Below are 15,096 nucleotides of genomic sequence, written 5' to 3'. Positions count from 1 at the left end.
GTGAGAGAGGAAGACCATCATCATCACACACACACACACACACTTAATCACACCTACTGGACAGTTTACAGTCACTAATCCAAATACTGACCTGAGGAAACCCACATGGACACCAAGAGAACAAACATCAACCCAGTAGCCCAAACACAGGAGCAAACCAGGAACCTTGGAGCTGGGAGGTGACTACTCTACTGTACCTCATGGTTCTCTGGTTCGCACCTGAGCTTGGGGAGCTTTCTGCTCATGTTTGCTTTTTGTTGAAATGTCTCTTTTTAACAAAGACTTGACCTTTTCGTCCAGCACTCACACAACCCAGTGTGAGTTTCTATTCTTTTCAGTTTCAGCTTCTGTGTACTTTGTGTACTTTGTGTACTTTGCATCCCAGTGTCCTTGTTTGTTGGAATATTTTCTGAGGATGATGGTCTGCTTGAACAGAGTGAACTCTGATTTAGAGTTTTTAGATCATTCTGTCCGACATATTTGAAGTTCAGTCCAAAGAACCTGTGAGTCTTCAGCGCCATCTAGTGCACATAAACTCACGCTGTGATTCGTCTCACATGATGGTGGTTCAGTGGTTCAGTGTTTTCATTTTTTATGAACATGAAGAGGAAAGTAACACTGCCTGGTAGCTGCTGATGACTGAGTGGATTTCTTCATGATTTTCTTTAGGATTAATGAAAAAAAATGGAAGAAATGAAGGAGGACGAGGTCTTGTGAGATGATCTGGAGCATGGTGGAAGGGATGAGATCTGTGGTAAGATTACTGGAAAAGATCATCTGAAGGATCGCTTCTATGGAAAGAAAAAATGGAAAGAAAAAATGTGAGGATGAGAGAGGAATGGAAGCGTGATCATGACGTGTGGGAAGTGGAGGAGACCAGCAGTCAGGAGGAGGATAAAGGAGGAGATGGAGGGTTGAAGAAACTGGAACATGTTATTTTTTCCACAAATAGATCAGGTGATCTCACTGTCACGTGATCTTATCTATCGTTCAATAGTTCACACGTGCACATTAGGAACAAAACATGGTGTCATTAAAATGTAGATTTATTCAACACACACACACACACACACACACTTTTCCTTCATTTGTAAATGAATTCCACTCGCTTTTAGTCGTGTTTGTGTAGTCATGAATATCATCTGAGAGAATGCATCATCTGTTAGTTTTGGATCTCGGAGGTGATTCTTCAGGACTTTGTTGGTAAATGGAGCCGCTGGGAGCCGTGCAGAGATAAACTAAATTAAATTCATATCACAGAATGAGACGTGCAACACACGGGGGAATGCGGTGACGTCATGACGTGTGAACGTGAGGAATGTGTAAAAGCTCAAAAACATGTTACAAAAACACACAAGTTTAGTGATTGTGAAATCATATCCTGAGGAACTCTATGATGTGGGCAAAATATACGCCAAAATATTAACCCTTTCATACATCAATGATTCGCTTTTTAAATGTTGGACATGACTTGAAGTCGCACGTGGCTTTCAATCAATCAATCAATCAATCAATCCTTTCATGAAATCAATATCAATGAATTCAGTAGTAATTATTATTGTATATTTAATTTATTTAGTGTGACGTAATTTTTTCTGCTGCTATTTATAAACGTTTTTCTGTTTTATTTACCAAATTTTTTCAGACTACTGTTGTTTTTTTCCTCGTACATATACCTGATGACCACAAGGTGGCGACATTGTGCAAGATGTTTCATTAAACGTTTCTTTGGTTATCGTTTTATTTCTCCATCGTTTTCTTTATTCCTGATTTGAATAAAATGTAAAAGTTTTCTTAATCCTCACTAATCATAAAATGTTTAAATGATTAATGTGTTGGAAATTATCCTGAATTATTTTAGTATAAAGTGTTTGTAATTATACGTTCGTTGACTCAGAGGTTCATGATGTCGAGTACATTCCTCTGTTCTGTAATATTTTGAGTCTTTTATTAATAAGGAGATGATGATGGAGGTATTACTAACTACTATTTTGTACTTTATATTTAATGACTAAAAATATGATTTAAGTTCTTAGCATCATTTCTCAGTTTAAGTGAACATATTGTTCATTGTTATTGCGTCTTATAAAAGTTAATTGTCTGATCTAAATATTAAACCAATTCACATATAATACATGTCCACTTTGATCCAATAAATATAGAAGTGATGTATGTAACGAAATAAAAAAATATCTAATGAAATAAAACTACAAATCCCATGCTAACGTTAAGCGCTTTATATAAATTAGGGGGCGTGGTTTGAAGAGAATGGGCGGGGCGTGTGGCGGAGTTGTGGACAGTGTGAGCTTCAGACTCTACAGGTGGGCGCGAGAGCTTCTCTGAGTGTGGCACGCGCCGCGAGATGAGTCCTTTAGCATTTTAGCTCATTTCTCTCTCGAATAGTGTTGTGTTTAATTTCTCTCGAGTTCTTTTTGTTTATTTTCCGACAGCACCTTTTATTTATTGTTTTTAACTTGTTTAAAAACCTTTTCGGCGACGATGAAGTTTGCTGTCACATAGTGGAATTTCGGATAAAGCGAGTTTTGTGATTTTTGTATTTCTGTGAGGGGGAGAAAAAAAAATCTACCTCACGACGCACGCGCACAAACATCCGCTGGTGAACTAGTTAGCTCTTGTCTTTAAACGCGTACATTGTTGGATTTATTTATTTATTATTTTTTTATTCAGCATGTCGTTGTTCGGCAAAATCTTTCGTTTTCCGAGCGATAAGAAGAAAGTGAAGCAGTACGAGCATGTCCATCGGAACGTGAACCCGGCTGATGTGTGGGAGATAGTGGGAGAACTGGGCGATGGAGCTTTCGGCAAAGTTTATAAGGTGAGTTTTGGGTTAAAAAATAATCTCAGGTATTTGGGTTAACCGATGAGGAAAGAGTTTCACACACACACACACACACCATTCAAACCAGTCCAACTGCATTAGTGCTGTCAGGAAGCCTGTCACACACACACACATGATCGCAATGCGTCTGAGGTGAGCGGTTTGGACAGAAATATTATATCGCGGTACCTGATTTCACGATACGTTAACCGTAGATCTCGCGATATTTCCGGTATGAACGCACCAGGCATTCAGAAAATGTCATGTGAGGTTAGTGTTTGCTATATTTTATCATTTAAAGCTTTCAAAAGCAACCAGGAACAGTCAAAACATTGCTTGAAAACACAATAATGGGAAAATACTCATCACACCACCCTGAAATGATCTACACCCGAACAGAGCATGGCTCTGAAATGTTTAAACACAATATACACTGATATTAATGTGAGGTTAAGGGGAGGTAAGATGTGTCGAGGTAATCAGTGCCACAGAATGAAAAAATAGAAAGGGTTTAGGGCAGAACTTTTATGGGTTTTTTTTTTTTACATGGTCATATGGGTGGGGGTCAGAAAACAGCTGCCTCTCCCATTAATAGCAGTCAGTTCTGATAAACCCATGTAATATATCCCCAGAGCAGTTGGTTATAACATCTGAGTCATTAAATGCAACAGCAGACTGGACGCACGTCCCTCCCTACAGTGTGATGTATCTCAGCGTTTATCTGGACAGGGCTAGTGCTACAGAACTGTTTGAGATATACCTGTCTTGCTAGCTGTTTGCTAGTCAGTGTCACAGTTCCACACGATGTGATTGGGATCGTCGTGGGAATTCTCACTTTATAGACTATATGAAATCTGAAAGAATGATCTCTGTGCTTCGGTGGAAGTGGTTTTTCTCTTAACGTCATCTAAGCATCTAGAGAATCCTCTACTCAGGTGTTCTCGGGCTTGCTCTGGCGTTCTCCGCTGTTCCAGAGTGAAACCCTTTTTAACTGGCTATGAGTTCATCATGGCCCGAACCTGGATGACATGGAAGTTCATGAAGCAATCAAACCTTAGGCAAACATGGCAAGAAAACTAAACATAACTCCTGAGCTAATTTATAACACTTGTTTTATTTAACTAGCTTAAACGTATCTAGCTAATTTACCAAACTTAACTAGCTGAATAGTGAATCCTAACACACTTATGTAAATGAGTGTGAGTCACATAAAAACCTTATTTTTTCTGAATCTGTTGCACATATACCATAATCATTTATTGAACATCAGTAAAGAACCTCCATTTTGTTTAACCCAAGCCTTCTATTTACATTTATTGCATTTTGGCAGCTGCCGTGTCCAGAGTCACTATTTTATCTCATTTTATACAACTGATCAGTTGAGGGTGAAGAGCTTTGGCTCAGGGGTCCAGCAGTGGCAGCTTGATGGACCTGGGATTCAAACTGACAACCTTGTGATCAGTAGTCCAACACCTTCACCACTGAGCTACTACTGCCCCTGTTCATGCAGCACTTTTAAGGTTTTTAATCTGACTTGCAGAAAAAGAGAACAGTGTCATGGAGGTTTGGTTCACCGGAGTAAAGAACAAATCTTGCAAGTAACTAAAGTTTATTCCCTCCGCTGATGTCGGATTATCATGAGGAATTAGATGAAGTGCAGATTTTGTGAGATTGCTGTGTTTAGAACATGTTTAGACCTGACAGTAATTACTGCTTCACAAATTCCTGGAAACTTTGGCTGAGATTTCATGAACTAGGATCAGAATCTCCATGAGCTTCCTGCCCTGTGCCGAGATTCCTGATTCATCTTTTGGGAGGGAGACAGTGATTGTGTGGGTGTGTTGGAATGATAATCACACAACCTGGTGTGACTGCCTTCACTAAATTACCTTTACATACCATTAACCCTCCCAGTGACTGTGGCTTCAGAGACTGGAACTTTAGAGTGAAGGAACCCATTAATGGAGTAGCTGTTTGCTCCATATTTATTTATTTTTACAAGCTGAAATATGTATCATGATGTATCATTAACTAACAAACTGCTAGCAAAACTGTTAAACTGACTGAATAAGAAGGAACTAGTCCCCAGTTTCATACATTTTCACTTAGTGTTTTATTTTTTATGTTTAAAAAGGGATCTAAGTAAGATAACAATTGTTGATTTCTCAGAAAAGGTTAATTCCATAATTTCTCCCAGACATAGTTATTTTTATCTGTGTTCCGAATGTGTAAATAATTACAGCGGTGTTATTTGTGCTCAATTTTTAATATTGCAATATGGAGGATGTTTCTGTGGCACTGAAAGCTGAAGTGCTGCCCAAAAAAAACTTAGGTGACCGAGATATCACTAGCTATGACTAGTGATATAGATTTTACCTAGGTTTGTTAACATTCTGACCAGTGCCAGGTGAAGTGAATAAGACTGAGTATCTCCTCATCATGGCACCTGTTAGTGGGTGGGATATATTAGATAGCAAGTGAACATTTTGTCCTCAAAGTTGATGTTAGAAGCAGGAAAAATGGACAAGTGTAAGGATTTGAGCGAGTTTGACCAAAAGGGCCAAATTGTGATTGCTAGACCACTGGATCAGAGCATCTCCAAAACTGCAGCTCTTGTGGGGTGTTCCCGGTCTGCAGTGGTCAGTATCTATCAAAAGTGGTCCAAGGAAGGAACAGTGGTGAACCGGTGACAGGGTCATGGGCGGTCAAGCCTCATTGATGCACGTGGGGAGAGAAGGCTGGCCCGTGTGATCCGATCCAACAGACGAGCTACTGTTGATCAAACTGCTGAAGAAGTTAATGCTGGTTCTGATAGAAAGGGGTCAGAATACACAGTGCAGGACAGTTTGTTGCGTATGGGGCCGAATAGCGGCAGACCAGTCAGGTTGCCCGTGCTGACCCCTGTGCTCCACCGAAAGCGCCAACAATGGGCATGTGAGCATCAGAACTGGACCACAGAGCAATGGAAGAAGGTGGCCTGGTCTGATGAATCATGTTTTCTTTTACATCACGTGGATGGCCGGGGGCGTGTGCGTCTCTTACCTGGGGAACACATGGTACCAGGATGATGCACTATGGGAAGAAGGCGAGCCGGCAGAGGCAGTGTCATGCTTTGGTCAGTGTTCCACTGGAAAACCTTGGGTCCTGCCAGCCATGTGGATGTTACTGTGACACGTACCACCTACTTGTCAGCAGGATAATGCACTGTGCCACAAAGCAGAAATGGTTCAGGAATGGTTTGATGAGCACAGCAACCAGTTTGAGGCGTTCCCAAATTCCCCAGATCTCAATCCAATCAAGCATCTGTGGGATGTTCTGGACAAACAAGTCCCATCCATGGAGACCCCACCTCACAACTTACAGGGCTTAAACAATCTACTGCTAACATCTTGGTGCCAGATCCTACAGCACACCTTCAGGGATCTAGTGGAGTCCATGCCTTGACCTGGCAGGGCTGTTTTGGCAGAACAACGGGGACTGACACAATATTAGGCAGGTGGTCATAATATTATGGCTGATCAGTATATATTAGGAATGTCTGAGTTAGTTCACAGAAACTGTCTTCTGTTCACTGGTAAACCTGTCTGATTGGTTAGTATGCAGTAAAAACGAACACATTCATGAATTCTTAAAGATTTTGACACCCAGCAGCAGTGTGAGACTTCAGAATAGAAATTCAGGCTTTGTGTTAAAACTCATTACAAACTACTGCAATGTTTGTGTAATCAGGAGCTGGGGTTGACGAGTCCGGTGTTAGTCACGTGTCTCATGCTGGTCTCTTTTAAACAAACAGATCAAACACCGAGCAGCTGGATCATCTGCAGAAATCCAGAACCTGTAACACTGGTTTGTACAAGCGCTCAAGACGTAACAAACTCCAAGTCTTTATGGAGTATTTGCACTGAACTTTCTCTTTTATTTAATATTCACACATGTGGCTTTGTGTTTGTCATTTCCTTTATTGGAGGCTACAGAATACTTTGAAAGCAGTTATAGGGGAAGAAAATAAAAAGTAACGTGTTTAAAGGACAGGACAGTAACGTGTTTAAAGGACAGGACAGTCGGCTATAGAGGGTGAAATCACACGTTGGTGACAGAAGGAACAGGGTTAATCGCTGCTCCTCAGCTGTGTTGGTGGATCATGATAAGAAATTTCCACAGCGGGTGTGAGAGCTGAAACTGTGGCACTCGACCATAACCATCTCCTTCTTTATCCTTCTCTAAGAACTTGAAGGGTTCTTCAAGAAAAGTTTGGTTGTAATGTCGGTTGTTCATTTGACATAATAAAACTGAAAATAAAACTAATCCAACTCTAGCAGTATAACCATATTTTTGGTGATGAATATGAAACTAAAAACACACAACATTCTGAAATATATTGAACATCTTGATGAAGCTGATGATGATCTACGTTTAGTGATGAAGGTGTGTATCTAACGTTTTATTTTTCTGTTTATTATTTATCTTTAGTCATATCATTTAAAAAGTGATTATCTACATTGATGTACTAAATTCAGTTCAGCTCATTGGAGTTGTTTTGGAAATCGAAAGTGTGACGACTCTGTCAGTTTTAGCGAGATGGAGAAAAGAAACCAGTTTCTATGACAGATGTGAAATAACCTTATATCACGTCTGTGCGTGTCCCAACAGCAACCAGAACACGCGGTCATTTCATGAACCTTTCACTGGGATTACTGTAAAGTTTAGACTGCTTAGTTTATAAAGTAAACTTTTGCACAGTGCTTTCTCTTCCTTTTCATTACATTTTTCTGTCTTTTAAAATTTACTCGCATTGATTTTCCATGTTTTATCTCAGGGTCACAAAACTCCTTTCATGTCTCAGGGTTGTCTTAAGAAATGTTTTACTAGAGTGCTCTGGTTCTGTTTTCAGCTTTTCTCTATTTGTGTCTTTATGTTAAAAACACACTTTTACACACTCTCCATTCTACAGTTACATCACCTCCTTAAATGGCTAATATTGTTCTGACTCACCAATGTTTATAAACTTCCCCAGTCATCATGTTACTGTTCAAAACAGTTGCTAACTCTTCACACGGTGTGTGTGTGTTTGCTGTTCAGCTACTCAAGAAGATGCAGAACTCCTAGCCTGCTGTTATCTGGGGTGTTGATCAGTGTGTAGTCAGCGTAATGACATTAGCGTGTTGTGGTTGCAAATTGTGTACCATGCAGGAAGTTTGTCAGCTCTCGGGGGAAGCAGATAAACTACAGTCGAGTAGTTATAGCCGAAAAGGAAGAGACCGTTCCACGCTCGTTCGTCTGTGACTACAGTTAGTTGTCCAGATTTACTACTACAGAGAGGAAACAAAAATATAAATACATTATAAATAAGAATTTCTTATAACCAAAGCTAACTATAATACTAAGAATGTTGTAGCCTCATCATAGGTTATACGCTATAATTCCTGAAGTATTGGAACACCACTCCAAATCATTTAATTCAGGGGTTGGGCTCCAACCCTTAGTTCCAGTGAAAGGAACTCTTAATGCTTCAGCTTCATACCAAGACATCTTGGACAATTTCATGCTCTTTGTGGGAACAGTTTGGGGATGACCCCTTCCTGTTCCAACATGACTGTACACCAGTGACCAAAGCAAGGTCCATAAAGACATGGATGAGTGAGTTTGGTGTGGAGGAACTTGACTGTCCTGCACAGAGTCCTGACCTCAACCCCATAGAACACCTTTGGGATGAATTAGAGTGGAGACTGTGAGACAGACCTTCTCATCCAACATCAGTGCCTGACCTCACAAATGGGCTTCTAGAGGAACGGTCAAAAATTCCCATAAACACTCTCCTAAACCTTGTGGAAAGCCTTCCCAGAAGAGTTGAAGCTGTTATAGCTGCAAAGGGCGGGACAACTCCATATTACATTCATGATTACAGTACGTGTGCATGTAAAGGTGGGCGTACCAAAACTTTTGGGAATACAGCGTAGCAGCATGATTCCTGCCTTCATGAACCTCGATTAGAAGCCTTTACTTCGTAAATCATACAGCAAGAACTTAGCCTTATGCCATTGTTGCCTCTCTGCATTCACGCTACAGGTTGTGGAAACCCCCTCAGGCGTCTCAAGGTTCGAGGTTAGCAACAAGTTAGCCACTTAACCGTGATGTTTTGAGTCATGTCAGTGTTACAGAGACACTTAGCATACTATATCTGTTGGTTGATTTGAACATATAAAAAATTCTGCTCTTTTTAATTATACTCTGATTTAGTTTTAACCAGCGGTGAATCTATTAATGTTAAATTACTCTGCTTTACTAAACTTAAGCTTGACCTTGTTCCTCTGGTGTGTGTGTTATCTGTCTCTCAAGTTCGATCTAAGAGTACTTCCTGTTCTCTTTTTATTTTCTTTTTCTTAAACACAGGGATAGGATTGTGTGTTTGTGCAGATGTTTTCCCTTTGGAGCCAATGTTTAGTCTGACACTCATCTACAGCTTCAAGCCACTAACCAAAACCTGCTGAAACCTTGTTTTTAAACAATACATTACCTTGTACATTTAATAACTAATCACTTCTAACTTAATAATTAGTGCTGAATGGTCATTATATGAGTACTGAATAACAATAAGATATTGTTATTCAGTAAAAATGATTTTAGCTGTTAAGTCACCCACATAAGTTGAGTGGGGTGTGTGTACACACATTCTTACATGCACATGCAGCATGTTGTGTGTCTGCAATCTGAATACACACTGTTATAACTTTTTTTTTTTTTTTAATAAGAGTTTCTCTTCCTGTTAAACAATTGTGAAGCAATCTTCTGTAATATTGAAACTAAAGCAGCTCAGAGTCGTTGTGTGAGAAGGTTACAGGACCTCTCCCTGCTCAGTGCAAACGGAAACGAGCTTCATGAGGGGGGCGACTTTCACAACCCTCACTTCCTCCAACTTTCTCCAGCTTCAGTGAGGAACTGGAGGGTGTAGCATTCACACTTAGTGTCGTGATCTTTTACATGGATGAGAATGAATACGTTAAACACCGCTTGTGTGTGTTTTCAAGAACAGAGGAGAGATCACCGAGACGTTCAGGAAGTGAATTCCCATGTTCTCCTTTCTAGTCCTTCATCTTAAGATTTAATTTCGAGCAACAAGTTTGTTCCGGCAACATCTGGGGCAATATGACAAAATAAAATCATAACACAATACACCAAGACATTCGTTAGACATAACACATCCAGCCAGAGTGTCTCTAATTATTAATCAGTAATTATTTCAATTAAAAATAAGTTAGTCCTACATCTCCACTCTAAGTGGACATTTAATGTCCTTAACCTGGCAACAAGTTGAAGTGCCTTGCCTTCAACGACTTCTGTTTTAGACGCCTGCAAGTCAGCACACTTTTAGATAGACATCAAGCTGATCTCATTATCTTTTTTTTTTTTTTAAACGCTTGCTACCTATACTTCACCTCTTCCTTGTGTCTCAGAATGGGTAAGAAAGAGGTTTAAAGGACAGATTTACAGGACAGATATCAAGGTTGTTTTGTCACAATAACAAAAATTAGCCGAGAAAGGAAAAGAAACATCGGAGGAATAGTTGTGACTATCATCATCATCATCATCATCATCTGGAGCACAATGAGGAAATCTCGGGTGTCTGAGAATCAGCGTAAGGTGAAGCCACACAGTGTATTAAAGTCAGGACTTTGTAAAGGAGACACTTAGACAACAACCTGTGTTCCTGATCTGTCTTTAATGTCCGGAGCATGATGCAATTGTTGTTGTTGACAAAATATCATCCCTTATCTTCCCTAGGAATGTTTCATACTTTTTTTTTTTGCTATGGTGATATGAGGGACACCTGGTGATGAAGCTTATGTGTCTCTTCTTTAAAAGCAGTGATCTTGAGAAAGAAAATGCGCCAATTTATTGAGGCTAACTTTTATAACTTTCGTACTGCTGCAGCAAGGGTGACTTGACGCACTCCGGGTGGGGGCGGGATTCTGCATACCTGAGCTGACAGATGATTGCGGTGGTGATTGACAGAGGAAAAGGAGTATGCACTGTTAAATTTTGCTCACATTAGTTTCATCTTCTGAACCAAGATTGTTATTGTTGCATCTCTATGCTAAACAGTTTGACGGAAACTGACCTTGTTGAGGATCTGCTGAGTTTGATCATATGTTTGTTTCACTGATTTTCCTAGTGATCTTCAGGTCATGTGGAGCTCACAGTGACACGGGCGTGGTGTGAAATGAAGTAGGCATGCATCGGAGGTTCTCTTTACTGTTTTTGCCACTTCAGCACAAACAGATTAGTGAAGCAATCTTAAATCCTGAGTTTAAATGAGTTTAAGTTTCTCTCAGTATGCTAAAACTTGTCCAGAAGATTGTATGGTTCTGGTTTAGATTTGAGAAGTGGATCAACCTGAAGCGCCAGAACCATAAAAGTGTCAGCGTGACAGATTTATTCCAGCACTCGCAGAAGATACTCGTCGAGCTGGAGCAGAACACGAGCAGCTCATAATAAACATGTAGATCAGCTACCCCAGGGTCAGTATCGGGTCGGTGTTAGAACATCAAACAAACTTGTGGATCGGATACCAGAGGAAATGTATTAGATATCGGATCTTGTGAAAAAAGTAAAAAGGATTTTGGAAAATAATTGTTTTTAGGATTGGAAATGTTTACATATTTTAAAAGAATGAACCCTTTTTTTGTTTTTAATTACAATATATGATTTTTGTGTAAAATATTGTAAAGGGTTCTTTAAAAGAGGACATTTTTAAAGCATAGCAGTTTACAACATGATATCAGATCGTTATCAGTATTATCTAACGCTTAAGGTTTTATTATCAATACTGGAAAAGTATTGGGCAAAATTGTTCCATCTCTTGTTCTGTTTATATAATGACACTCTAATAAGGTTGCTAGCCAAAAAAAACAAAACAATTTATTCACTAGTTACAGTCTCCACCTCGACCGTACAGGTGATCATTACAGGTCATTAATGGACGTTGATGATATCTCAATGCCTTGTCATTGTTGTCACGATGACTTCATCATCACGTCTTGACGCATCCTGTCCGTTTGTGTCACGGTGCGCTAAACTGGAGCTGAGATACGTATCTTTAGCTTCAGGGTTAATACAACGTCAATACAATTAATTGCGCATGCCTTCCTGAAACATGAGCAATGATGTGGAAATGTGCTGATTTTTGTTTGGAATTGCGGTGGTGGTGATTGTTATTATTTGTAATTTTCAGGCCCAAAACAAAGACACTGGTGTCCTGGCTGCTGCCAAAGTGATTGAGACGAAGAGTGAAGAGGAGCTGGAGGATTACATCGTGGAGATCGACATCTTGGCTACGTGCAACCATCACTACATCGTCAAACTACTGGACGCCTTCTACTATGATCAAAAGCTCTGGGTGAGATTAGCCTGACTGTTTTATGTAAGAGCTCCACAGTTAAACATCGGAGTACACCGCTACTCCAAACTTTGAGTTGGCTCTAAAAAAAAAAAAAAAAAAAATACGCAAAATCAGTCTTTACCTGCTTCAGAGATTCCCTGACCACTGTTACAGCCAGCACAGACACTGGAGACTCCTCCCATAAACGTGTAATAAACATATTTACTTTATATTCTTTACATTAACAATAGGATAAATACTAATAACTAAATAAACTACTAAGCTTTTAAAAGCAGCTTTCAGTGTTTTTTCTCTGATATCCACTGAAAGTTTTCATTGAGCTTGACCAAAGATTCAATTTATTTTTTATTTATTTATTTATTTTTATTTACAGAAATCACTCTGATTTGCAATGAAACCTAAAATATCAGCCTTAAAATCTCATTTTGGACCGAAATATAACATTACAGAGTGTGTTCATTGTGTGTGTGTGTGTGTGTGTGTGTGTGTAGGGGGGTGATTTGTGCCTTGTGCCTGTATAAGCAGCTGTGTGTTTTTATAGCCTCAGTATCTCTGATCGTTCTGAAGTGCTGAGAGGAAAGCCATCACTCATAAACACTTTTTAATATATAGTAATCTTATTTATTTATTTATTTATTTATTTTTCATATATAGTAATTTTTTTCTTTCTTTCTTTATTTTTAATATATAGTAATCTTTTTTCTTTCTTTATTTTTAATATATAGTAATCTTTTTTCTTTCTTTATTTTTAATATATAGTAATCTTTTATGTACTTATTTATTAAATGAAGTTTTATTGTAACGTTTAATGTTATAATAACGTAAGGTCGTAGTTTAATAATTGATTTATTTAAATGATAAATACTTTTCTGTTGTAATATATATTTATTAGTGTTTTCATATACACTATATTGCCAAAAGTTTTGGGACGTCTGCTTTTACATGCACATGAATGTAATATGGAGTTGTCCTGCCCTTTGCAGCTATAACAGCTTCAACTCTTCTGGGAAGGCTTTCCACAAGGTTTAGGAGTGTGTTTATGGGAATTTTTGACCGTTCCTCTAGAAGCACATTTGTGAGGTCAGGCACTGATGTTGGACGAGAAGGTCTGGCTCACAGTCTCCACTCTAATTCATCCCAAATGTGTTCTATGGGGTTGAGGTCAGGACTCTGTGCAGGCCAGTCAAGTTCCTCCACACCAAACTCACTCATCCATGTCATGTCATGTGCAGTCATGTTGGAACAGGAAGGGGTCATCCCCAAACTGTTCCCACAAAGAGCATGAAATTGTCCAAAATGTCTTGGTATGAAGCTGAAGCATTAAGAGTTCCTTTCACTTGAACTAAGGGGCGGAGCCCAACCCCTGAAAAACAACACCTGAACTCAATGATGTGAAGGGGTGTTCCAATATTTTTGGCAATATAGTATATAAATAAATGTATCAAGTACAGTACAGCAATATTTTTTTAAAAAATTTATTTCCGAAATATTTTTCCCCTTGTGGGTTCATTCTCTTCTTTAGTGTATGAAATTTTAACGGTCATGAACACAGTGAGTCTCAGCTCGGCTGCTGTTCCTGTCCTTTTCCTTGCAGTGTGTAAAGAGCGAACCATGTTAAAGCCTTGCAGGAATTCCTGAGGAGATGAAAGAGGTAAATTTTTCTGGCTGTGATGTCCGGCTCTCTGTGTTCGGACATATTGTCCGTGCATCATCATTTCTAAATTGCAAGACCCAGGATTCAACTGCGAGCTAATTAGGGAAAAAAAGAATGTTATTTTTATTTGCGTTACGTTCAGCAGAAATGTTTCATTTTCTGAAAGTGTAAAGTTTACTGTTCTTCATAACTGTGTTTGATTTTATTTTTGTAGCTGTTCAGAATATTCTAGATTTTACTTCAGTCAGATAAAATGTATTTTCAGTAGTCTTTGTTTTAGTTTTATGTTCTTTCAAGGTTAATAGTCTGATTGTGTTATTATTATTGTGACCACACACACACACACACACACAAACCAAGCCCTTAAACAAAAAAAAAAAAGCATGTGTGTTTGGGTGTGGATGAAGCACTCAGCCAAAAACGAATGCACACACACACACACACACACACAATCAGCTGAGTAAAAAGAATTCACATGTTTATTTGATGAAATTAATGGCCGTGTCCATTTCCATTGGTGTAGCTGCTGCTTTGTCTGTGCACTTTTGCATCCCTTTTCTTATTCAAAATATTTAGCAACAAAACATTGTTTTAAAGATTACAAATAGAAGAGTAAACACTTAAGTCATGTTCTGTCCTTACAGTGGAACTTTACAGACAGAATTTCAGCTTTATGTGGGAACTTTGTGCAGAAGTGTGTTTAGTTTTTATTGTGTAGACTAATTAAAGACTGTAATTAAATACTAATTACTGTAATTAATTACTAATTATTGTGTGTGAGGGTTTTGTTTTTCCCATCTTACAGTAAAGTAAAGATAGGACAGGTTCCTGAGTGGCATGACAGAAAAGTGCTCAATAATCACAAATCTTGACAATGGTTCCATGATCACGTAGTACACTCAGAAAGCCACACCCACCCAGAGTGCTGTCACGTGTGTTTGAGCACTCACGTATGTGGAAGAGGGCAGATAGGCAAGCTTTTCTGTTCCTTTTGTACCCCAGTGATGAAGATAAACAGTGCGAGTGTATGAGTTTTTCTTCTGTAAGTTGTGTTGTGTGGAATTGTGGTGTTGTACACTCTCTCTCTCTCTCTCTCTCTTTTTCTCTCTCTCTCTCATTCTCTCTCTCTCTCTCATTCTCTCTACTGTACTTGCTCGCCAAATTGTCTAGTCTCTTCTTTCCTGTCCAACCAGTTTTTGTTTTGCT

The 15,096-nt window shown here is 39.0% G+C and overlaps 1 protein-coding gene across 1 annotated transcript in view; it reads left to right on the top strand.

The window, feature by feature from the left end:
- The first annotated feature begins 2,298 nt into the window (after positions 1-2,298).
- stk10 (serine/threonine kinase 10) overlaps positions 2,299-15,096 on the top strand; it is a 35,810-nt gene continuing 23,012 nt past the window's right edge. The window contains exons 1-2 of the mRNA XM_058415618.1: positions 2,299-2,836; positions 12,069-12,233. Of these exons, the coding sequence (XP_058271601.1) occupies positions 2,690-2,836; positions 12,069-12,233 (312 nt within the window). The 5' untranslated portion in view covers positions 2,299-2,689. The remainder of the gene's footprint in view (positions 2,837-12,068; positions 12,234-15,096) is intronic.

The sequence above is a fragment of the Hemibagrus wyckioides genome, linkage group LG18 (genome assembly GCF_019097595.1).
Source record: "Hemibagrus wyckioides isolate EC202008001 linkage group LG18, SWU_Hwy_1.0, whole genome shotgun sequence".
NCBI lineage: Eukaryota > Metazoa > Chordata > Actinopteri > Siluriformes > Bagridae > Hemibagrus > Hemibagrus wyckioides.
Note: the sequence above shows the minus strand (reverse complement) of the source record. Positions and strands in the feature narration are given on the sequence as shown.